Source organism: Pipra filicauda, unplaced genomic scaffold, assembly GCF_003945595.2.
Source record: "Pipra filicauda isolate LSUMZ 115617 unplaced genomic scaffold, ASM394559v2 scaffold264_size1072897_pilon, whole genome shotgun sequence".
In the NCBI taxonomy this organism is placed as follows: domain Eukaryota; kingdom Metazoa; phylum Chordata; class Aves; order Passeriformes; family Pipridae; genus Pipra; species Pipra filicauda.
In genome coordinates, this window is record NW_024104381.1 from 277,536 (window position 1) to 304,683 (window position 27,148).

The 27,148-nt window shown below is 60.6% G+C and overlaps 1 protein-coding gene across 1 annotated transcript; it reads left to right on the forward strand.

Annotated features, from left to right (window-relative positions):
• The first annotated feature begins 812 nt into the window (after positions 1-812).
• On the forward strand, positions 813-25,511 carry LRRN2 (leucine rich repeat neuronal 2). Its single transcript, XM_027747003.2, has 2 exons — positions 813-1,071; positions 22,686-25,511. The coding sequence occupies exon 2, from the start codon at positions 22,941-22,943 to the stop codon at positions 25,020-25,022; it is 2,082 nt and encodes a 693-aa protein (XP_027602804.1). The 5' UTR covers positions 813-1,071; positions 22,686-22,940; the 3' UTR covers positions 25,023-25,511.
• The last annotated feature ends 1,637 nt before the right edge of the window (positions 25,512-27,148 follow it).

Below are 27,148 nucleotides of genomic sequence, written 5' to 3' on the forward strand. Positions count from 1 at the left end.
TCCCCACGACACGCTGGGTGTGGAGGTGGGTGGGTGAGGGGGTCTCCATCCTCACCCCTTAACCGGGTGGCACAACTGGGACCCCAGAGCTCCCCCCCTGAGTCAGGGCAGAGCAAAACGCCATCCCCCCGATGTTTTTCAAGGTTAAGAGTCCCTGAACGTCCCTGTCCAAGGGAAATGAGCCGCTGGCAGCACGTCTTGCCTGGGGACCCATCACCCCGAGGTGCTGCTGGGGTGACCAAACCCCCCCCACACACGAGGGGGGTCTGCGCTGTCCCCTCGGGCACCCGGGGGAGGGGGCGCTGCGAGGGGCTCGCGGGACCACCCGCAGCCAGATCTCCCCAAAGGTAAAGAAATCCCGGCGAGCAGGAGCGGGTTTGGGACACAAACCCACCCCACCGAGTGTCCCCATTCCCTCCGAACATGGGGTCACAGGAGACCCCCCACCCCACCCCGGGCTCCCGCGGGGAGGGGTCCCGGTGCCGCAGCGGGAGGGGGATGCACTGCGGACCCGGGGGGGTGCGAGCGCCCGGCCGAGCCTTTGCAGGAGGTTTTTATCTACCCCCGGTCCTCGGGAGCGTCACCCCGAGGGTCTGGGGGTGCCGGGAGCCCCCCGGGTGCCGCCAGAGCCGCAGGGGTTAAACGCGCGGCCGGCAGGAGCTGATTCGGGTGGGTGGCACGTCGTGGCGACAAGACCGGAGTGAGGAGGAGGATTGGGGAAGGGAGGGGAGAAGGGAGGAGGAGGAGGAGGAGGAGGAGGAGGAGGGGGGAGCGCTTGCAGGCAGCGGGGAGTGTGCGGCTGCGAAGGAGCCGTGCGAGGGGAGGATGGAGGGCTCTCACCGCCGCCTCCAGCCCGGGCGCTGAGGGCCAGCGTGGCAGGGGGGGGGTCCTGCTGCCCCTGTCCCCACACCCCCAGAGGGACGAGGAAGGACCCCCCAGCGCTGACAGGTCCAAAGCGAGCCGGCCCTTTGTCTGCCGGCGGGGCTCTGCCCGAGCCAGATGTGCGGGCAGCTGTGCAGGGGAGCGGCAGGCGATGCCAGCGGCGCCGGGGGACGGGGACAGACTCCAGGGGTGAGTCGGGGTCCAACTGCGATCGTGGTATTGTCCGTCGGGTGTGACTTTGGGTGGGGGAGGCTGCTGTGCCTGGGGGTTCTGCATCGCAGAGCCGGCTGCTTGGCAGTTCGTTTGGGTTTTGGTTGTTTGGGTGGTGGGGGGGTGTCCCTCTTTCCAGAGCTTTGGTTTCCCTGATAAAAGGTGGGTTTGACGATAAATGGTGCGTTTGAAAAATGAAAAGAAGGAAAGCAGGTGAAAACGCAGGAAATGCGGAGACATCGGTGCGTGGTCCGGGAGGGGACAGGGGGTGCGGGAGGGAGAGGAGGGGTCTCTGATGGCGGGAGCTGGATTCCCGGTCCTGGAAACTCCTCTGGGATCGAGTCGATCCTCAGCCCGGCGCCGATGGGAATGTGGGGTGACCGTGGCGAAACCCGCGGCGGTGCCTGGGGCTGGAATCCAGCCTTGCCCGGGGCTGCTGGCAGGATGCGATCCAGGCGGGAGCAGCGCTCCCTCGGCATTAACCCCTCGGCGCCAGAGCGGCGCGGAAAACGTGAAAGGAGCGAAGGGAAGTGTAAAACGGGGGCTGTTAAATAAACAACCCGGGGATTTGTCTCCCTCCCACCTTCACCTGCCGGCGCCAGGCTCGGTCGCCCAAGGGAGGGGACAGGCTGCCCGGGTGGGGGGCAGATGCAAAGGAGATGGCAAAGGACCCCCCGTGAGGAGCCGCCCTGGGCCCGCGGTGTCACTGGAATGATGTCGGTGCTGGTCTGTGTTTACCTCCCCCCTTCCCTGCTCCTCCTCCCGCAGCTGCACAGGAGCCGCTCACCCCCCCCCCCCCCCAAAAATCCCCGCGCTCGTCCCCTCGTGCCAAACACCCACCCGGGTGTGGGGCTGTGCCCTGGGGGGGCCGTGGGATCACCCCGGGGCTCTCTGTGCAGGAGGGACCCTGCGCTGACCCGCCCGGGCGGGGGGCTCAGGGCTGGGAGGGTCCGTGTGTGGCTGAGCCCTCTGCTGTCCTCGCCTCTCCCCGACGCCCACACGGGCACCCGGCCCTCTCCACCTCTCCCTGCTTCCTGCCAGAGCCTGGAAAAAGGGATTGGAGACCTGTCAGCAGTGCCCCATTCTCCCATGAGGAGGGGGGAGAAGCCCTTGGACACCCGGGGCTTGTCCCGGCGTGGCCGTGAGAACTCGGAGGGGAGGAGGGAGACACAGGGCTGGGAAAAGGACCCTTGGAGCCGTGTTTCCAGGGAGCCCTTTGCTGGGAGTTGTGGGGATGTGCTGCCATCGCCCCTGGGCGCGAGGGTCTGGCTCCCCAAGCCTCGATCTAACCAGGCTGGGAGGGCAGGAGCCACACAGGGGTGTTGCCTGTCTCCCCCTCCCCTGGCTGCTGTGCTGGTGCTGAGCCAGGACCCAGCCCTGCCTTGCAGGGCCGAGCAGCCCTGATCCCGCAGCCTTGGATGCAGGAGAGCTCGTGGAAAGGCTGGGAAGCAAATGTCTCACTGCCGTCTCTGCCAGGCTGAGCCTGGTGCAGACGTGGAGCGATGGGATGTGGCTCAGGGCAAGTTTCCGGAGCTCTGGCTGCTCCCTGCCCCGGGGGCTCTCCTGGGGGGTCCATCAGCCCGTCACGGTCACACTTGGGGCATCATCATCCTCCTGTCCTGCCTTCCCGAGGCAGAGGACCCAGGTCCTGCTGGCACAGCCTCTTTGCTGGGGACACGGCTCTTCCCGGCTCTCCCTGCACCCTGGGTCCTCTCCGTGGGCAGTGGGGGCTGCTTTGGCACACGGTTGGCACTGGTGCAAGTGCGGAGAGCAAGGCTGAGGGGCAGAGCTGCTGGGCTGAGTCTCTGCTCCTCAGCCATCTTAAACCCCTTCCTTTGGGTGGGACCTTTCTCACTTTCCGCGGCGCAGACCCAGGAGCTGAGAATCCTCTGCCAGGGCTGAGCTGTGCCCACACCCCTGGCAGAGCCTGCCAAACGCCTCTGGCTCAGGGGAAGGGCAGGGGAGTCAGCCAGGACCCCGACAGCACCCCACCCCACCTCGCCAGGGCTGTGGGAGCAGCAGGAATTCTGCGTCCCCACAGCACCACACCTGGAGCTGCACGATGAGCTCCCCAGGGAGTGGGGGCAGCCCCTCTGCCAGGGAGGCTCCCATTCCCAGGGAGGCTCCCATTCCCAGGGAGGCTCCCATTCCCAGGGAGGTTCCCATTCCCCATGTGGAGCAGAGCTCCAGCTGCCCTGCCCAGCCCCTGCTCTCTCTGCCTGGCAGGGCTGGGCTGGCTCCCGGCAGCAGAGGGACCGGCTGGAGCTGGCAGAGACCTTCCACTGCCATTCCGGGCCGTGATCCCGGAGTTCCTGGCTAGGACGGGGATGAATTGGTGCTAGGAGCTTTTTCCAGGTGGTCATCTGGAAGGCTGGGAGCTTCATCTCTCCAAATGCAGGAGCTCCATCCCTTTCTTTATTCCCAGATGTATCTCCCGACCCCCCTGCAGGGCAGGCCCTGCTCACTGACCCCTTTTCCCTCCTGTCCCGTGAGCTCCCATGGGATAACATTCCAGCTGGCACGTGGCTGATGCCCCGAGGAGCAGAGGTGCCAGCCCAGGACCCGGGTGATCCCCTGGCACACAGGAAATCACCACCCTCCTCCTCTCCTGCTCCCACATCCCTTTGCCAGGGAACACCCGGAGAGGGGCAGCTCCTCTGCCCTCTGCCCACCCCGAGGTGCCAGGCCCTGGCACAGAGGGATGGGTGCTCTCCCCCTGCCCAGCCTGCAGGGGAGGGACCCGGGACTTTGGTTTTCTCCTCCTGGAATTGTTGTTCCCGGGGGAAACGTCTGCACCGGGAGCTGCAGCTCTGCCCAGCCCCGGGAAAGCCACGGGAAGGAGAATTCCAACCCCAGGAAAAATCTTTAAATTAAATGAGTTTAAAAGTTCTCCTTAAAAGTCAGACGGTCCCTGCTGATAAAGCTCCTCACTGGGACTGTGGGGGTGAGTTTTGGGGTCGTGGGGCTCAGGGCAGCCCCCCCTTGTCCTCCTGCTGTTCCCTGGAAACCTGTTTGCCCCTTCCAGCATCCCTTCCCTCCCGGGCTGAGGCAGCGGCTGGAATGCCCGACACCGTTCCAGGACATCAACCAGCTCATAGGCAGCGAAATAAATGTGCAGCTTTAGTGCTCGGTGATGGCAGAGAGGTGTTGGGTGATAAATATGTTTACGGTGGGGTTTGTAAAAGGCTGTTCCAATGGGTGGGTTTCAGGAGGGCGATAAATGGCTGAGAAAATTGCTCTGCTCGCAGCTCGGAGCAGCCCCGGCACCCCTTGAGGTCCCCTCCCCATTCCCGGGGGGGGGGCTTGGAGCTCCTTAATTTGGGAAACGGGGTCCCCCAAAGCACAGCCCCCCATCCAGGGCGGGAGGGGGGCCCTGAGTAACCCCCCCCCCCCCCCCCCCCAGGAGCTGTTTGCAAACACTCCGCGGGGCAGGAATTATCGGCCGGCTCTGTTTGCTGTGCGATTCCCAACAACAAATAAATAGGGGAAAATTGGGATCCGTTCCCAGACAATTCACAAAGGGCTTAATTGGGACTTAAGTGGTGCCTAAGCCTTGCGCTGGCTCTCTGCGCCGGGGTGCCTTTCACCCAGACAGGGAAAAGAGACAAACTTGGTCAATAAATTACTTGTGATAAATTATTCACCAACTCTGCTCGGAATTAATGCCGATTCCCCCCTCCAGCAGCTCCGAAATGCTCCGATATCTCCTGACCCTGTCCAGCCTCTGGAGCCACTCGTTGGCTTTAAAAGCCTCTCCCAGCCTCTATTATAAAACCATATTTCGTGGCATTTATAACCTGTCATGAAGGAAAAAAAAAATCACTCCCAGATTAAATTTGGCGTGTGAGGTCGGGGCTTTGTCCTTCCTGTTGAACCAAAGCTGAGGCGAATCTGTTTGCAGGTTCAAGCTGAGAAAATTGTTTGGCGTGAAGAGAGGCCACTGTGCTTCTGTGAGGCTTAATAACGCTCGCTTGGAATTTAAAAGCCTTCATCAGTGAGGAATTTGTAATCAGCATAAAAGGGGTTTTGCATTTTAACCAGCTTTTCCCCAAGGAAGGGATGAGCCGGCTCCAGATCTCTGGGTTTTTTTGGGGGAAAAAAAAAAAAAAAGCATCTTTGCTTCTCTCCCTCCTCAATCCTCGTTCCCAGCAGTGGGAATAGAGAAGGAGGGGAAATAGAAAAGAATAAAAAAATATAAATATCAGGTCAGCTGAAAAGGGAAAAAAAAAAAATGGGTTTCCCTATTTATGAGCCATTAAAAACCGAACCAATTTGGTCCAGCTTTTCCCAAAGGAAGAGATGAGCCGGCTCCAGATCTCTGGGTTTTAGGGGGAAAAAAGCATCTTTGCTTCTCTCCCTCCTCTCTCCCACCAGTGGGAATGGGGGGGGGGGGGAATAGAAAAGAATAAAAAATACAAATATATGGTCAGCTGAAAAGGGGAAAAAAATGGTCAGCTGAAAAGGGGAAAAAAAATGGCTTTTCCCTATTTATGAGCCATCAAAAACCGAACCCATTTGGTTTGTGCTGGAAGAAACATTTCACTCGCGCGTCTGTGCCCATTCACAGGGTGATTATTAAATTTAATGCAACGTTTTGGGTGCTCAAACCACCGTTTGACGCCTCATCAAAGCCGCTCGCTCGCCTCGAAAACCCATTTGGGCTTCAAAAAAAAAAAACAAAAAACAACCCTAAAAAGGGGCTGCGGCGTTTGATCCCCGGCTGCAAATCGCTGCTGTCGAGCGTTTTTCCTCCTCGAAGGTTTTTTTACTCCCATGGAAAAATCCTGCCGAGTCCCGTTTCTGAGTCACTTTTCCCAACTCCTACGAGCTGTCGCTGCTGCTCCATCCCGAGCCTGGCTCCTGGAGTCCAATTCCCTAATTCCCCACGTGCAGTGGGATTCATCCCTTCATCCCCTGTTTGAAAGGATCAAGGAGCAGGAGCAATCCTGGAATTCCAGGGCCCTAAACCTCTCTGTCCTAAACCTCTGTCCCTAAACCTGCTCCACCCTGAAATCATCTGCTGTGCTTCCCTTTCCATGGAATTATTGTTTACAGGGTTTTAGGGACACTCTCCAGCTACTTTTATGGCTCTTTAATAATTCCTTGGCTCCCTTTTTGTGGGTTAAATCCTCCTGGGAAGGACACAGCCCTTGTCCCCCTTCCTTGGCCAGGGTTGTCCTCCCTGGCTTGGCAGACACATGGATTTTCCCTGTTTCGCTCAGGTTTTAAGGGGTGTTTCAGGGCTCTTTCCATCCAAAAGCCACCCCTTTTCCTGCTGGAATCTCTGCTCCAAGGCTGGCAGCAGGAATGCTGAGGGTTGAGGGAGTTGGAGGCTCACGCCCAGCACAGGGAAACCAGGAGCTGCCTTTGCCTTTGGTTGGGATTTTTAAGGGAATGGAGGGGTGGCCAAAGTCATTTTATCCCGGGAAAACGCAGGAAAGGACGATGCACTCTGGTCTCGTGGAGTAACCACTCCCAACACATGGAATCCCATTCCTGGCCCAGGGAATCCTGCTCCCAAAACGTGGCATCCCACTCCCAATGCCTGCATTCCCACTTTTGGCCCATGGAATCCTGCTCCCGTGGCCTGACATCCTGCTCTCCCAGCACGGGGCATCCCGCTCCCAGCGCATGGAATCCCATTCCTGGCACATGGCATGGCACTCCCAGGGTGTGGCCTCCCACTCCCAGTGCATCCCACCCCACTCCCAGCACGTGGCATCCCACTCCTGGCACACGGAATCCCACTCCTGGCACATGGAATGCTGCTCCCAGCACGTGGCATCCCACTCCCAGCGCGTGAAATCCCATTCCTGGACGTGGCATCCCACTCCTGCTGCATGGAATCCCACTCCCACTCAGCCAGACCCCGCTGCTCCCTCTGCCCTGTGCCAGCCTTGGTGCCATCCCGTTTTTCCCGGTGTCCCTGTGGTGCCAAAGGTCTCCTTGGGCAGTAAATAAATAAACAACGGGGTTGCAGAGCTGAGGGGGTTTAAAATCCAGGCTGAGGGGACTCTGCATCCCGAGGCGATGGAGGGGGATCCACGTGGCTCCTGCTGGATCCTCCAAGGGATGAATCCTCCCCGTGCTCCGGCTGGGAGGGGGTGAAGGAAGGGGGTCACCCCCCGGGACAGGCAGCCCCTCACCCTCCTCCTGCCTCCGGGCACTGCCCCCAGCCCGTGCCCAATCCAGGCAGGAATTGCCCACGGCACAGCTTCCCGGGATGACTAAGAGTGGATGAGCCACTGCTGGAAAGTCAGCAAAGATCTAATTCTGTGAATAAACCGGAAAAGAAACGGAGAAAGGGAAAAAAAAAAAAAACAAAACCCAACCCAAACCCCTCCTCGCCGGGGGAAGATGATGGTTGTGAATTAGAGGCAAAGTGGGTGACATTTCCGCCAGCTGTGTGCAGCTGGGGGGGTGGGGGGGACGTGTGGGGGCACCGAGGCTGCAATTCCTGGTGAGGATGGAGAGATGGGAGAGGATGGAGAGATGGGAGAGGATGGAGAGATGGGAGAGGATGGAGAGATGGGAGAGCAGGAACTTCCCCCGCTGTGCCCACACTCGGCGCTCCCCCGGTGACTGTGGGCAGGTGACTGTGGGCAGGTGACTGTGGGCAGCCCGGTTTCCCCAGGTGACAGCAGCCCCTCCAAGGTGCTTTTCCTGCTGCTCAGTGTCCTTGGAAACCGAGGGATTTGTGATTTGTGGGAGGGAGCGGGTGAGGGAGCGGCTGGGATGCACCTTGGATGCCTGAAGCTCCTCCTTCCTGACCCGCTCCGGGGCTCCAGGGGCAGTCCTGGCTCAGCCCCTCCGGCTCCAGCCTCCAAACCCAGCGGTGCCCAGGGACAGATTCCTCCAGGCCCTGCCCAGCAGCCTCCAAACCCAGCTGTGCCGGGGGCCAGGTCGCTCCAGCTCATCCCAGTCCTGCTCCCAGGGCTTGATTCCCTCCTCCTCCCCCATCCACCAGTGTCACTTGGATGATTTTACTCCAAATAAGCCGGGAGTGGATTTTGCCAAGAATAAACTCCATTCCTCACCCAGGAAGGGTTTTTCCATCCATTCAGTTCAGGGGGGGGGGGACGTGCCACCCCCTTGGCTCTGATGGCAGGGTCCCCATCCCACTGGAAAATCCCTGTCCGTGGTCTCTGCTGGTGGCAAAGCCCCCCCAGCTCCCCCAGGAGGGGCTCAGCACCCCCACACCCCAGGGCAGTGCTGGGACATCCCCCCCCGGCTCTCCGAGCCCTTCCCAGCTGTGGTGGCTCCACAGGGCTTTGCCTGCATCCCAAGGATCTGCTCCGTGCCCAGGGAAGGGGGGAAGCAGCCCCAAAGCTGTGCCTGGCAGTTGCTATGGCAACCCTACATTTTTCTTATGATTCCTAATGACTTATTGGCATTTGCACTAATCCGCAGCTTTTTTGGCTGCCAGAGGCTGCTCCCCTTGTCTGATGGGGCTGGATCTGCTGGATGTGCCCTTGTCTGGAGCAGATAAAGCCTGGATTTGCTCCTGTCCTTGCTTTTTTATTGCTGGAGCTCCTCTGCTCTTTGCCACGTCCTGCAGCCCCCGATCCCAGACACTGGATTTCTCCGAGGAAGGGAGAGCTGGGCCACCTCTCACTGTCCCCTGAGGGGTTTGGTGGGACTTTGTGTCCTTATGGCAATTCCAGAGGCATCACAGCGAGGGAGCAGCAGCTCAGTAGGACAGTGGGAAGCAGCTGGAGGATCCAGGGATCCACGGGGCAGGCTCAGCCCCCCCGGACCGTCTCTGATCCCACAGACAAGGCTGAGATGCTCCTGGTGTCACTCCATGGGGTCACCAAGCCCTTGGGAGGTGTTTGGTGACTCCAGCCCGGGAAGAAAACCGGGAGAGACTTCCCTGGAATTAGAAATGCCTGATTTCATGGCACTCCCAGGCAGCCACGGTGCCATCCCGACCTTTCTGTGCTGGAGACCAGAGGGAGCTCCAGCTGGGGGGGATCTCAGGAGTGATGTGCCCCCATCCCGTGGGGATCACCCGTGGCACCGACCCCTCCCTGTGCCCCTGCCCTGCCCAGCCAGCACAGCTCTCCCTTTCCAGCTCCCCTGGCTCCTGGAAGAGCAGTTTAATCCGTGAATGAAGAGACAAATGAGGTGGAGGTGGGGAGGGACCTGTGGAGCCGCCGGTGCAGCCGTGTCTGAGCGAGGTTCCCGTTCTCCAGCCTCTTCCCTTGGCGCCGGCTGTGCAACATTCCTGCCTGCAGCGATATTGCTCAGCTGAAGAAATATTGTTTCCAACAACAGACACCTCTAGAGAAATAACAGGAGAGATCCCATTACGGTTTAGATTTTAATTACACTCAGGAATGCATTCCTGGTTTTAAGCTTTAATAACCTGGCCCTCCTCACACGCCCCTCCCTTGCTGAGGGAAGTTTAAAGAGCCTGGATTTATCCCTCTGAAGGGACTAACATCCAAACACTGTGGTGGAAGAATATTTCTTCCTAAAGTAGCCCGAGGGGACATGTTGGAGCAGCCCCTGGCTGCGCTCAGGCTCTGGATGAGGATGGGACCACCAAGGCTGGGGGCTGTGAGGTTTGACACCTGATCCGGGGGCCTGGGCTGCTGTGAACCACCTTCACCAGTGTTCCCACTGTCCCACTGGGAGGGGACAGGTTTGGAGGACACATGGACGTGCTCCTCATGGTGTCTCTGTGCCCTTTGGAGCCAGCTTGGCTTCACGGCTGACTTGTGGAGCACCACGTGGACATCGGAGCTCAAAGCCTTTGACATTGCCCAGGGCATCCCCTCCCAGAGGAAGCTGCCCTTGGCCTTGGCAGAGGGAGGGAGGGAGGCCTGGGGGGGCTGCTGTGCAGATAAGCCGGGCTTAATGACCACCCGCAGCCCCGGGCTGTGCCGGGGGATCGATCGCTCCTGCTCGTTCCTGCTCTGCTGGGGAAGGTCACGGGGATGATGCAGCACAGCAGCATCCTTTGTGCTGCCAGGACGGCGCTGCCCTGGCCATCAGCCTGCTGCTTGTAGGGCACAGGGGCCCGCGGGAGGGGATCCCCACCTGTGGGCTGGCTGGTTTGGGGTCTCTGAGCAGGCAGGAGCGGTACAGGCAGGGACACTTCGCCCTGGGCTTTGTCTCTGGAGAGGAAGGTGGGGGCGGCCCCCGCCTGGCGCCGCAGCTCCGGGCGTGCTGCTTGTTTGTCTGATTAGAGAGAGGGAGAGAGAAACGGATCTGAGCATCCCTCCTCACATCCCCCCTCACTCCCGGCTCCTGACTGCCTTTTTCAAAAGGACTCAGTGTCCAGAGCTCTCCTCGTCAGAGACGGGCTGAGGGCAGAGGAGCCCTTGGAACATCTTGTTACCGAGGAGCCGCCGGCCTTTCCTCCCGCCCCAGCCAGGTGTGGGGTCTTTCCCTGCTTCTCCCACGTAGCACAGAGGGAAAGGGGATGTCATGGAAATCCAGATCATCCTTTGCTGCATGCACCTGCCTCCCAGCCCACGCTCACCCTGCCAGGCACAGACACTCTGCGGGCTGGGAGCAGCTCCCGCTGTCGTGTCGCCGCAGCTCAACAGGCGTGTGCAGCCACCGGAGTCATCACAGCCCCGTGCCCGGCTCCTGTCAGCCCCTGGCAGCTGCCACATTCCTCACGCCGTGCCCACGGCCCCTCCCCGTGCTGCTGGAGCTGCTGGAGCTGCGGGAGCTGCAGGAACCAGCTCTGTGTCAGAGCTTCCCAGGGGAAAGGAGCCCCCCCGGCTCCGCTGCCGGGGACCCAGCGTGGGTTCCTCGGGAGAGGATTTCAGTGGCTGTGCTGGGGTGAGGTGTAAGGCAGCTGCTGCTCACCTGGCTCTGCTCACCTGCCTGCTCCTCACCTGCCTGGCCCTGCAGCCAGGGATGGTGGGAACAGGGCCGGGGAGTCAGGCTGAGCTGTCCTTGGTGCCAGAGGGACACGGGGACCTTCGCGGCTCATTAACGGCCTGGGGAGATGGAGGTGGGAAAGGTCCCTCCTTCTCCATCCCTCTCTCCATCCGATGCCTGATGGAGAGGGGATTGCAGGGGGATGTGTTCCCACGGGACAGCCCATCCCGCTGCAGTTCCACCCCCCAGGACACACGGTTGGGGTGAGCCCGGGCCCTGCAGCCCCCGAGCGAGCGTCGTGTCCGGGGCTCCTGCCGGGAATGCGGGGGGCAGGAGCTGGAGGTCTCTGTTTCCGCTGAAATCTGGCACCTTCCCCCTCGCTGGCAGCCCCACGAGGAGCTATAAATACACCCGAGTGTTCACAACGCCCTTTCCCGGGGATGGAAATCAAGCAGGATGCTCCGGAGGGGGAGGTTTGATTGATGGGAGCCGGGCTTGGCACAGCGCCGGGGTGGGGTGGGGGGGATGGAGCAGCGAGGGCTGAGGGCTCCCAGCCCAGCACCCAGCACGGGGGGAGAGCCCTCGCTGTGGGAGGGAAGGGGGGACGTCCACAGGAGTGTCCCCACCGTCCCCGTGCAGGGGGAGGGCGGTGGGTGCTCCCGTTGTACAGCTGGATGAGCAGATCCTTAAGGCAGGGTGGGCTCTGATCCACTCCACGTGCTAAAGCTGGAGGCACTGAGGGGCTCTGGGGGTCTGGCAGCCCCCCGGGGTTCTGCAGGCAGGGCTGGGGACCCCCGGCCAGGCATCATTCCCAGGGCCAGGAGCGGGCAGCATCACCAGCAGGAGCTCGGCTGCCTGGGCAGGGTTCAAAGCCAAAACCCACCTGGGACCGAGAACAATTAATTTCCCCAATCTGCACAACGATCAGCTTCTGAGGCGAACAATTAGCCGGTCGCAAATTGTAATTGTCATCTCACTTCTGATTTTAATTTGGCCTAATGAAGGCTAAGTGGTTCCGTCGCGCTCCTCCTCCCCCGGCCCCGCGGCCCCCGGGCATTCCCGGCCCTGCCCGGCCGAGAGCTCCAGGGGAGGCTGGTAAAGCCATTAATCCCCCTTGCAGGCGGCTCGCTTTCACATCTCAGGGCCAATAAAAGTTTTATTTAAGGGAAGAGCCTGGCTGTGTCCATGCATCCTGCTTTGTCACAGCCCGTTAGCCTCGCGTGCCTGCCCCCGGAGCAGGGGCTGTCGCTCCATCTTCATCCCAAAGAACGCTCTCCTTGCTCCCCCCCGGCCTGGTTTTATCTCCCTGCTGCTGGTCCATCTGTCTGTCCCTGCTGCCCACCCCCCCCCAGCTCCCCACAGCTCCTCACCTCTCCCACCTGGCCGTGCTTCCTGAGGAATTCATGGACTCGTGGAATTGCCTTTCACTTTAACACCTAATTTGGATTGAGGGAGGTGCTTGCTGGGCCTCCAATGCCAAGTGTAGCCCAGTGGGATTGGGATGAGCAAAATCATCTGGGTTTGGTGAACTATCCAAGCTTCTGGAATTCTTTCCCATGGAGGGAGTGGAGTCCCCACCCCTGGAGGTGTCCAAGGAAGGACTGGACGTGGCACTCAGTGCCCTGGGCTGGGGGACAAGGTGGGGACTGGGCACGGGGTGGACTCGATGGTCCTGGAGGGCTTTTCCAACAGAAATGATTCCATGATTCTGTGAACTCTGTGTGACCAGCTGCTCCTTCCCAAGCCCTGCAGCCTCCCTGCTCCTCCACCCTCAGCACGGATCAGATCCAGGAGCTGCCATCGGGAACCATCAGCCACAGGTGCTGGGTCTGTTCACACAGAGAATCCCAGGCTGGTTTGGGTTGAAAAGGACCTTAAAGCCCACCCAGTCCCCCCTGCCATGGGCAGGGACACCTTCTACTAGCCCAGGCTGCTCCCAGCCCTATCCAACCTGCCTTTGAACAATCCCAAGGATGGGACTGTCAGCAACCTCCCTGGACAACATCCATCCCTAAGAAGCTCATCCCTGGTCCCCTCCTGCTTTGCAGCTCCTGGGCAGCGTTTAAAGGACAAAGTGACAGCAAAAAACCCCCAAGCCAGGGAGCAAAGGCTCTTCCCCTCCTCCCCAGCCCCAATGTCTGATCATTCTGACACAAGCAGCTCTCTGGGAGCTGTGAGGTTGAGTGTCCCCCATGCTGGGACACAACAGCCCAGCCCCGTCCCTGCCACGGCCCTGTCACCTCATCCTGTTAAAAGCAGCAGGTTCTGAGAGGGAGAAATCAGTGTTTCAGCAGGATGAATATCAGCTGTCACCTCCCTCAGCTGGTCTCCCAGGGAAAGGTGCCACCTCCAGCCTGGAGACACACGGGGTGCTCAGTGGTGCTGCTTGGCTGGCGAGGCTGGAGCTGTACAAGCTGGGCTCTGTGCTCATTAACCCCCTCCCACAGCTCCCTGTTCTCCCAAAGCTTGTAGCTGCCTCATTCTCTTTGAAATCCAAGGGTTTGAAGGCCATTTGAGGGAAGGGACTCGGGTGCTGTGCCCCCACGTGCTGGCTGTGTGACCCCAGGGTGGGCACATCCTGCCTCCCCACGTGGATGAGGGTGCTGGGGCCCTGTCCCTCTGCACCCTGGCTGTGGATTGGATGTGAAAGGGAAAGCTGGGATTTGGAGGTACCTGAGCAAAGCTTTGCTTCTGGAGCAGGGACTGGGCTGCTTTCCCTCTGACCATATGGACTCACCCATTTCCACGCTCGTCCCTCCCAACCCATCCCCGTGCCAAACTGCCCTGCTGCCAAGCTGGGAACCCTTAAATAGGTGGGACAGAAGTGGCACAAGTTCTCTGTTTCTCTTCCTGTTGCAATCTGGGGTTTGTATTATTATTATTATGACTCGATTTCAGATCCCCTTGGAATGACAAGTCCATCAAAGCAGCTCGTTTGGAAACGTCAGCTCCATTTTTGATAAGCCATCAGTCTGGGTGATCGGGGCTGACAGATGCCCTGCACCAGAGCTGGGCTCTCTAATGCACTGCACAGAGTCTTTTGTACTATCACATTATTGCATTTATTCAGCATGGCATGAAATCTCTCCTTTAGGGGAGGGGAAGGGGGGGGAGGGATTAACCCTTCCAGCAGTGCCTCCCCGGCCGGGGAGTCCACAGGGGGAGCAGCAGAAATCAGGCTTGAAGGTGACATTTAGAGCTCCTGATGCCACTGGAGTCCAGGGAACTGCAAGGCCCTGGATCACAGTCCACTTCTGGCAGTGCTGGCCCGATGAGAGCTGACAGTGGGTTCACAGCCCTGAGACGTGGAGTGAGTGTGAGCAGCCACTCCTGTCCCTGTCACCCACGGGAGGGGCAGGACACATGGATCTGGGTGCCACTGTTGGCTCCCTCTGGGTGATTGATGATGGAGCTGCTGCATCCACCTGGCTCGGGGCTGTTCCTGCTGCCCATGAGTGGGTCAGCCCTGGGCTTTGTCCCTGGGACAGCCCTGGTTTTATCCCTGGGACAGCCCTGGGCTTTGTCCCTTGGCCAGCAAAGAACATCCCAGGCAGCTCCGTGTCCCACTGGCCCTCCCTCCACACTTTAATCACATGGCAGGAGTGGGAGAGGTGGTTTGGGCTCCCTCTCCACCTTCTATTTTATTTATGTGATGCTCAGATGTGTGAAAAACGTGTCTCCTTGGTGTCCTGCCTCCCCTTGCTCTGGGGGAGCAGCCACAGCATCCCACTGATCCCTTCCCCAGCATCCCACTGATCCCTTCCCCAGCATCCCAGTGATCCCTTCCCCAGCATCCCAGTGATCCCTTCCCCAGCATCCCAGTGATCCCTTCCCCAGCATCCCACTGATCCCTTTCCCAGCATCCCACTGATCCCTTCCCCAGCATCCCAGTGATCCCTTTCCCAGCATCCCACTGATCCCTTCCCCAGTATTCCACTGATCCCTTCCTTAGCCCTGGCGTTGATTTTGGGAGCTCCAGGCTGCTCGACCCACACCCAGCCCACACCCAGAGCTGCCGGGGGGCTCAGGGAGGGCTGAGCCCAGCGAACCCCCCCTCCAAAGCTGCATTCCAGCCCGGAGGAGCTGCCGGATGCTCCCGGCTGTCCCCCAGGAGCGGGATGGGAGAGCCCGCGGCCGGGCTGGCTGTGGCCAGCGCAGCCCCTCCAGGGAGCTGCTTCCCCGCGTGCCCTGATCTGCATCCCGGAGCCTTTGTGTGCTCTCATTAACGCGGCTGAGCAGCTCCTGACGTGTGAAACAGCCTCTTGATTAGCGGGAATTGGCGGGGCCGCCTGGGAGCCGCGGTCACGGCCGGGGCTCTGCACACAAGCCTGGGCTGCCCTGGCTCGGTTTTTGGCTTCTGGTGGTCAGAGGGCTCGGGCTGAGCCCAGGGCTCTGTTCCTCCACCCAAACCCACGCGTGGGACGAGCCAGGTGTCCCCCGTGGGTGCGCCCACCTTGGGACGATCTGCTGGAGCGGGGCTGGTGCCTCTGGAGTCGGGAATTTTCCTGCAGCCTCTTTTGAGCTCTTGGGGCTTTGCCCAAGCGCAGAGGAGCTGTAACCGTGTGAAATCCCCCCGAGACGGGGGCCGGGTGTGAATTCAGGCAGGGGCAGCAGCTCTGCAGTGCCGTAGCCCACGGGCCACGCGGCCGCATTTGGGGACACGGTGGTGGCCCGGGCGTGCCGGGCAGGGACTGGCTCTCCTGCTCTCCGGGTCTGGACGAGCTCATTAAGACAGACCTGGAGGTGTTTTCCAGGCAGTTCAGGAGCTCGCCTGAATTATTTAACGCGCGGCTCTCCAGCGCGGCGGGAGGAGGAGCCGGGGGAGCTCATTAGTGACCGGGGCTGTTTTGTCTCCTGGCCACGGCACGGCGGTGCCAGGGACGGGCTGTGCCTCGGGCACGGCTCCCTCCTGCCGGGAACACCGGGGAAGGGAGCTGGGATTTGTGCCTCTGCCCCGGGCTGGAGGGAGCAGAGCCTGGCCAGGAAGGTCCTGGGGCAAGGACGTGGTGCCCGGAGGTCACTGCGGGGCTGAAGGGTGGGAATTGAACGCGGCAGGAGGGAAAGGGGAGGAATTCCAATGGGCTTGGGATGCTCAGAGCACTGGACCCCTCTGTGGGTGCTGGGGTTGGGGCACACAACTCCCCACAGCTTCCCGGGGCAGGGGCTGGGAGGGGTGTTGGTCACAGACAGGATTTTCCAAAGCCTCGGGGTGATTAAGGAGGCAAACGCCATTTGAAACCTTTTTCTGGGCTCTCAGAGCCTCAGCGAGGGCTTTTAGAGGCTGAAGGGCTCTAAATTAGCTCTCTCCACTCAGGAAGGAGATCCTGGTGATAGCTCTGGAAACGCTGTGCAGCAACAGTTGGGAAGGGCACGTGGCAGGAGGGGGATTAGCAGGGATTAAACAAAGCAGCTGCCCAAATCCAGGGATACACTGGGACCTGAGCAGCACCTGCAGGCTCACCTGCCCCGATGGAAAGGGGCTGGACAGGGAAACTCCATGGCCAGAGCTGTGAAACAGGCCCTGTGAGAGAGGAAGAATTGGCCAAGGCTCTTCAGGACACAGGACGATGGCAGGGGGGGAGTGCCCAAGACCCAAGGGTGGCACCCCCCAGATATCACTGACCTCAGCCCTTCCCCAGCCCCTTTCTCCCTGGGGTGTTCTTGACTCTGACACTGGAAAAGGGACTTCTGGGGTGCTGGGAGGGGGCTCTGCAGGCTCAGCTGGAGTTCAGCTCCTGCTGCAGCCCGGAGCTGGTGCCAGGAGCGAGAGATGCTTCCAAAAATGCAGCGAGCTGCAGCCCAGCACAGCTCAGGTTCTGTTACACAGCACAAATTTGTACAGAGTGAAGGACAACCCAGCTCCAATCTGAGGCTCCATGTTCCCAGGCTCGTGTTTTTCCAGGCTCTCCAGAGCAGAGCTCAGCCAGCTTTTCCAGTTGGCTTTTGCATTTACAGATGCCCCAGTTAACCCATGGCCTGCAGACCAGCCCTGTGATTCCAGGGATAAAATGAGATGCCTCCAGTTCTTCCTGGCCTAAAACAGTGGATTTGAGGCTTCCCACAGCCCTGAACATGCTGCATGAGGGGGGCAAACCTGCTGCCTCCAGGGCTTGTGCCGTCGGCTCGGCACCTCCAAAGGCGCCTTTGGCAGCAGGCAGGGAGGGTTGTGCCGATGGATTTGGCTCCTGGATCCACTGATGATCTTGGTCATGGCCCTGGATGTCCCAGGGAGAGCTGACTGCCACTGTGTGTGACCACTCAGGCCCAGCCCTGCTCCCTGGTGAGGTCTCATGCTCCCAGTTTTTGCAGTCAAAGTGGAGGAGGGAGATGAAGGGCAGGGAGGGAGATGAAGGACGGGAAGAGGAATAAACCTTCAGAAAGCCCAAACCCCACTGGTGTGGGTGCTGAGCTGCATTTTGGAGAAAGGGACCCCCCCCAGCCCAGAGACCCCAATTCCTCCCTGAGCATCTCCCCAACCACCAAGGCACCCAATCCCTTGGATATCCCTGGGAGCTGATCCCAAACAGCTCTGGGATGTGCCCAGCACTGCGTGGGCAGGCTGTGGCTGAGCAGGGGCAGGTCCTGCCTGCTCCAGGCTGGAGGTTTGTGCCCGAAGCAGCATCTCCAGGAAGCCACAGGAACCTGTGGGAGTGTTTTGGAGGCAGCCAGAGCCGCCACAACCCTTCCAGAGCCTGGAAGCAAAAGACTAAGAAGAACAGGCTTATTTCCCAGCCCTCCTCATTAAAACCCATCCCGAGTGAGGGAGAGAAGCACCCAGATAAGAGGCTGCTCCTGCCCCCGGCTCCTGGCGATAGCAGAGATGCCAGAGCCGAGCTTTGCTGCTCCCGGCAGCTTTTTATCTCCTGCCTTCCTCCTAGACAAGCAGGAATAATGTTATCGCCCTCCCTGCCAGCAGAGATGCAGGAGGCTCAAAACCCCCCCCCCCATCCCTCTGTGTCTGTGTGCAAAACAAGGCGTAAATGAGGAAAGAAATCACTGGAAAAGCTGGAGCAGCATCCCGGTGCTGCTGGGTTTGGAGGGGCACCTTCCACTAGCCCAGGTCGCTCCAAGCCCCGTCCAACCTGGCCTTGGACACTTCCAGGGATCCAGGGGCAGCCACAGCTTCCCTGGGCAACCTGTGCCAGGGCCTCCCCACCCTCCCAGGGAAGGATTCCTTCCCAATATCCCATGTAAACCCACCCTCCTTCTGCCAGTAGAAGGGAGCTGGGATGTCTCAGCAGCTCGTGCTCCAAGGAAGCACCTTCAAAGCCCTGGGGTGGAACAGCAGCTGCTTTTCCAGAGCAAAAATTGCAACAAACCTCAGTAAGGGCTTTGTCAGGCGTTCCCCATCTCGTGTAAATGTTTTTTTTTTGGGGGGGGATAAGACCCTAAAATTCCAGCTGGAGGCCAGTGTGAGGGGACAGGCAGCACAGGGTGGGACACGTGTGGGGATCCCCCTGTGCCACCCCGTGTCACCCCATCACCCTGGGTGGGCTCGTTGCTTTAGCCAGGGGTGAAGCTACTGAAAAGCTGAGGCGGGAACACCCTCCCATCCCGGGAACACCCTCCCACCCCAGGAACAACCTCCCACCCCAGGAACAACCTCCTACCTCAGGAACAACCTCCCAGCACCGGGAACAACCTCCCACCCCAGGAACAACCTCCCACCCCAGGAACAACCTCCCAGCACCGGGAACATCCCCCCCACCCCGGGCTCATCCTCCCATCCCTCGAAGGGAGCCGGCGAATACGCAGAGCGGCATAATAACACCCGAATTTAATAAAAAAACGCCTCGAACAGACAAAGTTTTTCCTTTTGCCAGCTGCTTAATTAAATTGCCTAATGCTGTTTGCGGTGGCAGCACAAACTCCCGTGTTTGAAGCCCGCGGTGTTGCCATGGAGCTCACCCGCGGCTGGCGCGGCCGTGCCCGAGCATACAGATGAGGGGGGGTGCTGGGGCCGGCCGGGGAGGGGGGGGAAGGTTCGATGTCTCTCCTTCCTTTTATTTATCTGTTTGTTTTTCTGACGCGGCAGCAAAAGTCCCTGCCAAGGTTTTTAGTGTCGCTCTTGGAAAAGCAGCTGCTTTTTCCGCCCCCGGGGGCTTTGAGGGTGTTTGCTGCTTGGAGGTGGGAGCTGCTGAGACATCCCGGAGGAAGGAGGGTGGGTTTGGAGGGGATGTTGGGAAGGAATTGTTCCCTGGGAGGGCGGGGAGGGCCTGGCACAGGGTGCCCAGAGAAGCTGTGGCTGCTTCATCCCTGGGAGTGTCCAAAGCCAGGCTGGATCAACCTGGGCTAGTGGGAGGTGTCCCGGGGCAGGGGATGAGCTTTAATGTCCTTTCCAACCCAAACCATTCCAGGATTCCAGGATTCCCACCCTCCTGGCCCGGGCAGGACTATGAGCCTGGATCCTGCTCCCAGCAGAGCCTCTGGCTCCCAGAGGCTGGCTGAGGAGTGGAAACAGCAAAAAGGCACCGAGGGCGGGCGAGGGGGGGGAGGATTTTCCCACAGCCTCCAACTGCCACGTCCCATCCGCCTGCGCCGCTCCCGGGGGGGGGACAGGGACGGGGACAGGGACAGGGATGGGGACGGTGACAGGGACAGGAAGGTTCCTCGGTGCCCGCGGAGCCGTGGCCGTGTCAGGGCAGTCACCCAGAACAGACGGGGCCCCTGGCAGCAGCGCAGGGCCCCGGGAGGTGCCATCCATCCCTCGGGAATGTCACCGCAGAGAGCCGCTGCCGGAGAGACGAGCCGTGGGCTGAGCACGGCCCTGCCCCAGGGACCCCCTCCCGGTGCCCATGGGGGGTGGATCGGGCTCTTGTGGCTGCGGGAAGGGAGAGGGGAGGGCAGGAGAGCCCTTCCCAGGCTCAGCTGCAGCCATTTATCTCCCGGATCCGGGCTATCAGACGGATGACAGAGGGAGAGAGGCAGCCGGTGCGAGCGCAGACCAAGGCTCCTTCCCGGGGTGATTTATCTCCTGGCTTCATCCAGCAAACTTGCTGATGAAAAGACTCTTCCCTTCTCTGTGCCTCATCAATTCTCATTCTCGCTGCTTTTCTATTTTTTTTCCCCTTTCCCTGGGTTTCTGTTCCCTTCCCTGCAGCTCCTGCACACCCCATCTCCCCTGTGCTCCCCATCTCCTGGCCCCGTTCTCTGATGGTCTCTTTGACCCTTTCCTTCTCCTTTTCACCTCTGATCCCCCTTCTTTACCTCCCTGTGGCACTTTGATTCCCCTTTATTCCTTCTCCTGCCATCTTTCCCTGCTGTATCCCCCTGACTGGGATGGAAAGAGGTTCCTTGAGCATCATCAGCAGGTGTCACCGTGGACAACATTTGTACACGGGACAAATCCAGTCTCGGAGGCAGAAGTCACAGAAATACCACAGGGAGCTGAGGGAATCGGGTAAACACTGGGAAATTATGGAAGAGACGTGGCATCCCTGGTGCGTGAGGGGAGTGGGGGGGGGAGGAAAAAAGGAACCCGGGGTGTTTTCCACTTCCGTGCAGCAAATGTTTCAGTCTCTTGAATCTACATTTTTGGAGAAAAACAATCTGGGAGCAGAAGCGTCCCCGGCTCCCTGCTGTCACTGCCGTCGTGCCGCAGCCCACGCCGAGGGAGAGCCGAGGGAGAGCCGGGAATAGCAGCCGGGAGCTGCTGGAGCTGTCACGGAATGTGGGACCCGCAGCCTCCGGGGGGTCCCGCTCCCTCCCCGTTCCCACAGACCTTCCTGTAACCACGTCCCCACCATCCCCTTCCTGCCTTCCCCAAGGCTCCCGTTATCCCGGGCAGCGTCTTCCCACCGCCTGCAAAGGCAGCAGATCCATCTGCCTCGGAGAGGAGATGGGATCTGGGCTCCCTGGGAGGCACCACTTAACCCCGGAGCGCAGCCGCGGCTCCAGCCTGAGCTCTCCCATTTATTTGCCTCAATCCCGGCTCCCTCCGCTTCCCTGCCTTGCTCCGAGCCTGTCTGGGGGGGAAAGAAAGGGATTTGGGGCACAGCTGGTGCTTTGCTGCTGCTGGAGAGTCAGGGATGGAGGGGGAGGGTGGGAGTTTGGAAGGGGGGGTGCACGGGAATCACTACAGAGTCACACACAGGGAATGGATCCGTGGGGATTGGGGCTGCCCCATCCCTGGAATGTCCCAGTCCAGGCTGGACGGGGCTTGGAGCAACCTGGGCTAGTGGAAGGTGTCCCTGCCCGTGGAGTGTGATGAGCTCTGAGGTCTCTTCCAACCCAAACCATTCCATGAGCCTCTGATTCCATGACCCCGCCGTCCCCCTCAAGGTCTGGGTCTCCCCTGGGCTGGCTCTCTCCCAGGACCCCCATCCCTAACCCTTGGGATGGGGCTGCAGCTCCACGGGAGGAGGCTTTTGAGCCCAAATGGAAAACCAATGGAATGAAAATGGGCTGTGGAGCTGCAGGAGCTCCGGCTCCATCCCCCCGTCCACCTCGGGAGCAGCACAATAAGAGGCTGAACGGGTTTGCACGTTACCTGCAGGCTGCTCCAGAGCCTAATTAAGAAATAATGAGCCTTACTTTGCTGGGTAATGGATAAAAACCAAGCAGCAGGTTCCTGCCCCCTCCATCCCTGTCTCTGTACCACCTCCAGGAATGCAGGGAGCAGCTCCCAGGGTGTCCCTGCTTTGTTCCCCACAGCAGGGACCTCACACTGCCGGTGTTCTCCCTTGTCCAGTTTGCTCCTTGTCGTTTGAAAGTGTGAAATATGAAGTTTAGTCGCCAGGTTTCCCACAAAAATGCCGTTTTTCTGCAAGCTCTGATCCTGTGACTCACACAAACCCCTGGACTGTTCCGGCATCATCCTGTATCCCGGACTTCTCACAGCCATCTGTGCCGGGAAAAAGGGATAAAACCCAGTTACAGGCACAAACCAGCAGAGCTGGGGGACCTTCCCTGGAAAATGGGGTTTGGAGCAAGGAGCCTTTTCTAGTCCCTGCTTCGTATCCTTGAGAAAATAACTAAAAAAATCCCGTTCCTCCATATTGTTTCTTTAAGGAGAGAAGGTTCTCTGATACTTTAATGGCCAGAGAGTTTCGCAGCCACTGAAGTGCCCGAGCACTTAAAAAAGAAAGCTGTGGGTCCGTCAGAAGGAGGCAGAAATCGATAGATCCGTCCTCTCCTTTCATGCTGGTTCTCCAGGAGCTGGTTTAAAAGGCAGTGCCCTCGCAGCAGGAAGGGAGGGAAGCGTGAGGGATCAATTCTGGAGCGAGGCTGGGATGAGTCGATGCTGAATAAACTTTGGTTGGAAACCCTTTCCAGGGAGAGCATCGTGGTGATAAAACAGAGCTGCTGGGGGAGAAACTTTCTTTTCCCACTCCGGCGGCTTTTTAATGTTTTTCCTGCTGCGTGAGAGTCTTTTAAGCGGGAGAAGCTTTGGGGCTTGGTTTGATTGGTGTCAGCGTGGGGCAGGAGGGCTGGAGCAAAGCAAGGAAACAAGGGGGGCCTGGGGGCTGGATCCCGCTCCTCTGGACCCCAGGGCTGGATGGGGAGAGGGGCAGGAGGTGCTGGGGGGGCTCAAACCCACCCCAGTCCCTCAGGGAACACCCCAACGAGGAACCCCGACCCCTCTGCCCTGGAAAGGGGCCAAGGCAAGGGGGCAAGGCTGGGGCTGCACCCAGCTCAGAGGGGGTTCAGGAGCCTGTGCTTGCACTCAGGTCTTTGCCCCTCTGTCCTGTTTGTTCTCCCTGATCCTTCCCAACCACGAGAGTCCTCCCCTCACACGACCTGTTGTCTTCCAGGAACGACCTTGAGGAGGAGCCGGGAAGATGCAGAAATGAATCCCTTGGGGAGGAGGAAGAGCTGAAGCTCTGACTGAGGAGGTGCCAGCCCTGGTGTTCCCTGCTCTGGGTTTGGAGGGGAGGGGGCACAGCCGGCAGCAGGAGCTGACGGTTCCGGGGGCTCCCATGGAGCATCTCCTCCCTCGGGGGCTGTTCCCACCCGGCTGCGCCCTCTGAGCCTTTCCCGCCCGGCAGGAGCTGCTCCCAGGGCCCAAGATGAGCTGCCTGCAGACCAGCTCCCTGCTGCTGTGCGTGGTGGCCGCCGCCGCCATGCCCACGGTGCCCTGGAGGGTGAGGTGCCCCCCTCAGTGCGTGTGCCAGATCCGGCCCTGGTACACGCCCCGCTCCGTGTACCGGGAGGCGGCCACGGTGGACTGCAACGACCTGTTCATCTCCTCCGTGCCCCGGGACCTGCCCGAGGGCACCCAGACCCTGCTGCTGCAGAGCAACAACATCGCCAGGCTGGAGCAGAGCGAGCTGGACTACCTGAGGAACCTCTCGGAGCTGGACCTGTCGCAGAACAGCTTCTCCCACGTCCGGGACTTGGGGCTCAAGGACATGCCCCAGCTGCTCAGCCTGCACCTGGAGGAGAACCAGCTGTCCGAGCTGCCCGACGGCAGCTTCCCCGGGCTGGGCAACCTGCAGGAGCTGTACCTGAACCACAACCAGCTCCGCAGCATCGCCCCCCGCGCCTTCGCCGGCCTGGGCGGGCTCCTGCGCCTGCACCTCAACTCCAACCTGCTGAGGACGCTCGACAGCCGCTGGTTCCAGATGCTGCCCAGCCTGGAGATCCTCATGATCGGGGGCAACAGGGTGGACGCCATCCTGGACATGAACTTCAGGCCCCTGTCGAACCTGCGGAGTTTGGTCCTGGCCGGGATGAACCTGCGGGAGATCTCGGACTACGCCCTGGAGGGGCTGCGGAGCCTGGAGAGCCTCTCCTTCTACGACAACAAGCTGGCGGACGTGCCCAAGCGGGCCCTGCAGCAGGTGCCCGGCCTCAAATTCCTGGATCTGAACAAAAACCCGCTGCAGAGGGTCAAGCAGAGCGACTTCACCAACATGCTGCACCTCAAGGAGCTGGGGCTCAACAACATGGAGGAGCTGGTGTCCATCGACCAGTTCGCCCTGATCAACCTCCCCGAGCTGACCAAGCTGGACGTGACCAACAACCCCAAGCTGTCCTTCATCCACCCCAACGCCTTCCACCACCTGCCCCAGCTGGAGACCCTCATGCTCAACAACAACGCCCTAAGTGCCTTGCATAAGCAGACGGTGGAGTCGCTGCCCAACCTGCAGGAGATCAGCATCCACAGCAACCCCATCCGCTGCGACTGCGTCATCCGCTGGGTCAACAGCACCGACACCCACATCCGCCTCATCGAGCCGCAGTCCACGCTCTGCGCCGAGCCCCCCGACCTGCGCCGGCGCCACATCCGGGACGTGCCCTTCCGCGAGATGACGGACCAGTGCCTGCCCCTCATCTCCGCCCAGAGCCTCCCGTCCCGCCTGGAGGTGGCCCACGGGGACAACGTGTCCCTGCACTGCCGGGCGCTGGCGGAGCCGGACCCGGAGATCTACTGGGTGACGCCGTCGGGGGCGAAGCTGGTGCCGTTCGGGGCGGGCGGGCGCTACCGGGTGCACTCGGAGGGCACGCTGGAGATCCGGGGGGTGGCCCCGGCCCAGGCCGGGCTCTACACCTGCGTGGCCCACAACCTGCTGGGGGCCGACACCCGCAGCGTGCGCCTGCTGGTCAACCACTCCTTCCCGCTGGGCCGGCCCGGCCTGGAGCTGGCGGTGGCGGACGCGCAGCCCTTCCACGTCCTGCTGGCCTGGCAGCCGCCCCTCAACGCCGTCTCCTCCAACCTCACCTGGTCCAGCTCCCCGCCCGGCGCCCGCGCGGGCTCGGCCCGGCTGCCCACGGGCACCCGCAGCTACAACATCACGCGGCTGCGCCCGGGCACCGCGTACCGGGCGTGCCTGCGCGTGGCCTTGGCGGACTCGCGGGCCGAGGTGTCCTGCGTGAGCGCCAGGACTAGGGAGGCCTCCCCCGGCCGCGGGCTCCCGGGGGGCCGGCGGGGCCTGCTGACGGCGCTGGCGCTGTGCCTGCTGCTGCTGCTGGTCGGTGCCGCGCTCGGGACCCGCCGCGGGGCCGGGGAGCCGCCCCGGGGGGCTCCTCGGGCCGTCAGGGTGCTGTACCCCCTCCACCCCGCCCTGGGGGGGCAGCCCTGGGCTCGGGGGCAGCGCGGGGGGCACCTCCTGGCCGTGGAGGTCCAAGAGGCCCCCCCGGACTGCTGAAGGCTGGGCGGGGGGGTGGGTGGGGCGGGAAGGGAGGGAGAAAGTATTTTTTACCAAAAAAAGTACCCGTGAAAAAAACTGAACTGCAAAACTGAACGACAGCGAGAAAAACAAACAAACAACAAACAAAAAACGAAAAAAAAAGGGGGTTCGTGGACTTGACCAAGAGTCGGGGTGGGGTGGGAGGAGAGAGGCAGAGCTGCCCAGGGGGGGCTGGCGGGGCCTCCCCGGGGTCCTGGCGGGGTCTGGATCCGTGTGCAGGCTCGGGATGTGTCCGTGGCTCCCAAAAGCACCCGCTGGGAGGGCTCAGAGGGGCCCAAGCCCAGTGGGACGATGCCCCGAGTGGTTGAAGAGCCATAAGGATGATCAGCTGATCACCCCTCCCTGTGTCCCCCTGGCACCAGAGGCACCCCAGAGGTGTCACCTCCCTCGCTGGACTGTGCCTGGTTCGGAGAGACGAGAAAAAAAAGCCTTTTCCTTTGGGATCCATGGTGGGGTTTGGTTTCTTTTTTGTTGTTTTTTTTTTTTTTTGAGCATTCAGATAATCAGCCCCAAACCACCCCCAGTGCCACCTCCTGCCCTGTCGTTGCTGTCGGCCTGGGGGATTTTGGGGGCAAAAAAACCAGAAATGATGGTGGTGACACGTCTCAGTTGGCATCTCTGCAGGGCTGGGCACCTCCTGCCAGAACTGGGTGGATCCTGTGTCCTGCAAGTGCAGTCTCAAGGCTGTTTTGTAAACTTTTGCAGATAATGTTAAAAAAGGGGGAAAAAAAGGGGGGGGGGAATAGGAAGAAAAGGAGGGAGGAAGTTCTTGGTTCTCTGATTTTGTATATAAAAAAAAAAGGGGGGAAAAATGAAATGCTGATGTGCAGCTGGAGGGCTCTGTGGCAGGGACCCCTAATTCAGAGCTCCAGGAGTGTTTGGACAACGCTCTCAGGGACAGGGGGGGATTGTTGGGGTGTCTGTGCAGGGCCAGGGCTTGGACTGGATGATCCCTGTGGGTCCCTTCCAGCCCAGGACTGGAATTCCATGATTCTAACCCACATGTGGCCCCCCAAAAAACCCCCAGTGTGGGCACAGGGGCATCCAGAGCCACAGGAAAGAGCCAGGGAAAGGCATCCCAGCCACGCTGGGGGGTGAGGGGGTGCAGGTCCCCCCGGAGCTCCCCCTCCCTGCAGCCCCCTCAGGGTGATGCCAAGTCGTCCCCCCACACAACCCCTGCGTGCAAAGGGCTTGGAAAGGACCAGAAAACCTCGGCACAGTTAAAAAACTGCCTGAACTTGCCATCCATCTCCCAGCCCAGGCGAGATGGGTCCCTGCTGGACGCGCTCGGGCTCAGCCAGGCACGAGAAACGACTCCTGTGCCTTGGCTGGCTGATTATTTCGGAGGGAAATGGCTCTCCCTGGCCCCCCTTCAGCCTCCCCAGCACGTGTTTGGGACCCAGGGAGATCTCCAGGGCCCCGAGCACGAGCTGGAAGTTAAATGCAGGTTTAAACACTCGGCTGAATCGGGGCCATGATCCGCTGCGGGGGTTTGGATCCGAGCCCCCGCTCAGGTGAGCAGCTCCCTGTGCCTGCAGATTCCAGGCCTGGAACAAGCCTTTTTTCCCCCCTCTGCCTCTTGGAAACGTGGATGCAAAGTGTTATTATTGCCCGTGATTGAGCTGAGCTGGTGCTGGGAGGTGTGGGAATGGTCGTGGGTTGGTTCCCGGGGTGTGAACACGGCCCTGGTTGGATCCTGCCAAGGGCTGAGCCCCGGGAGCGTCTCCCACACCTTCCACCATCCCATTCCTGGCAAAACCCATCAGCATTCCCCCAAAAAACCCCCCAGGGACCGAGCCCCTGAAAGGCTGTGATTTTGTAGGTGGAGAGAAACAACCTCTTTGATCTCTGGGAGGGGAGGGGGAGGCTCAGCCCGAGCTGCTGCTCTGCCCCTGCACAGCCCAGATTGAGATTCCAGATATGGGCGATTAATTTGATTTCCTTTGAAACTGCAGCAACCTGAGGAGCTCTGGGCAGGGGGAGGCACCACCACTCACTGCAGGACTGCTCTCCCAGGGGGTCCCCCCACTGTGTCCCCCCAGCCCAGGCTCCCCGTGGGACAAGAAGGGTCAAATCGCCCCCAA

What these genes read in the sequence shown, in the direction of transcription:
- LRRN2 (XM_027747003.2), top strand. Translation starts at nt 22,941, where the DNA reads ATGAGCTGCCTGCAGACCAGCTCCCTGCTGCTGTGCGTGGTGGCCGCC.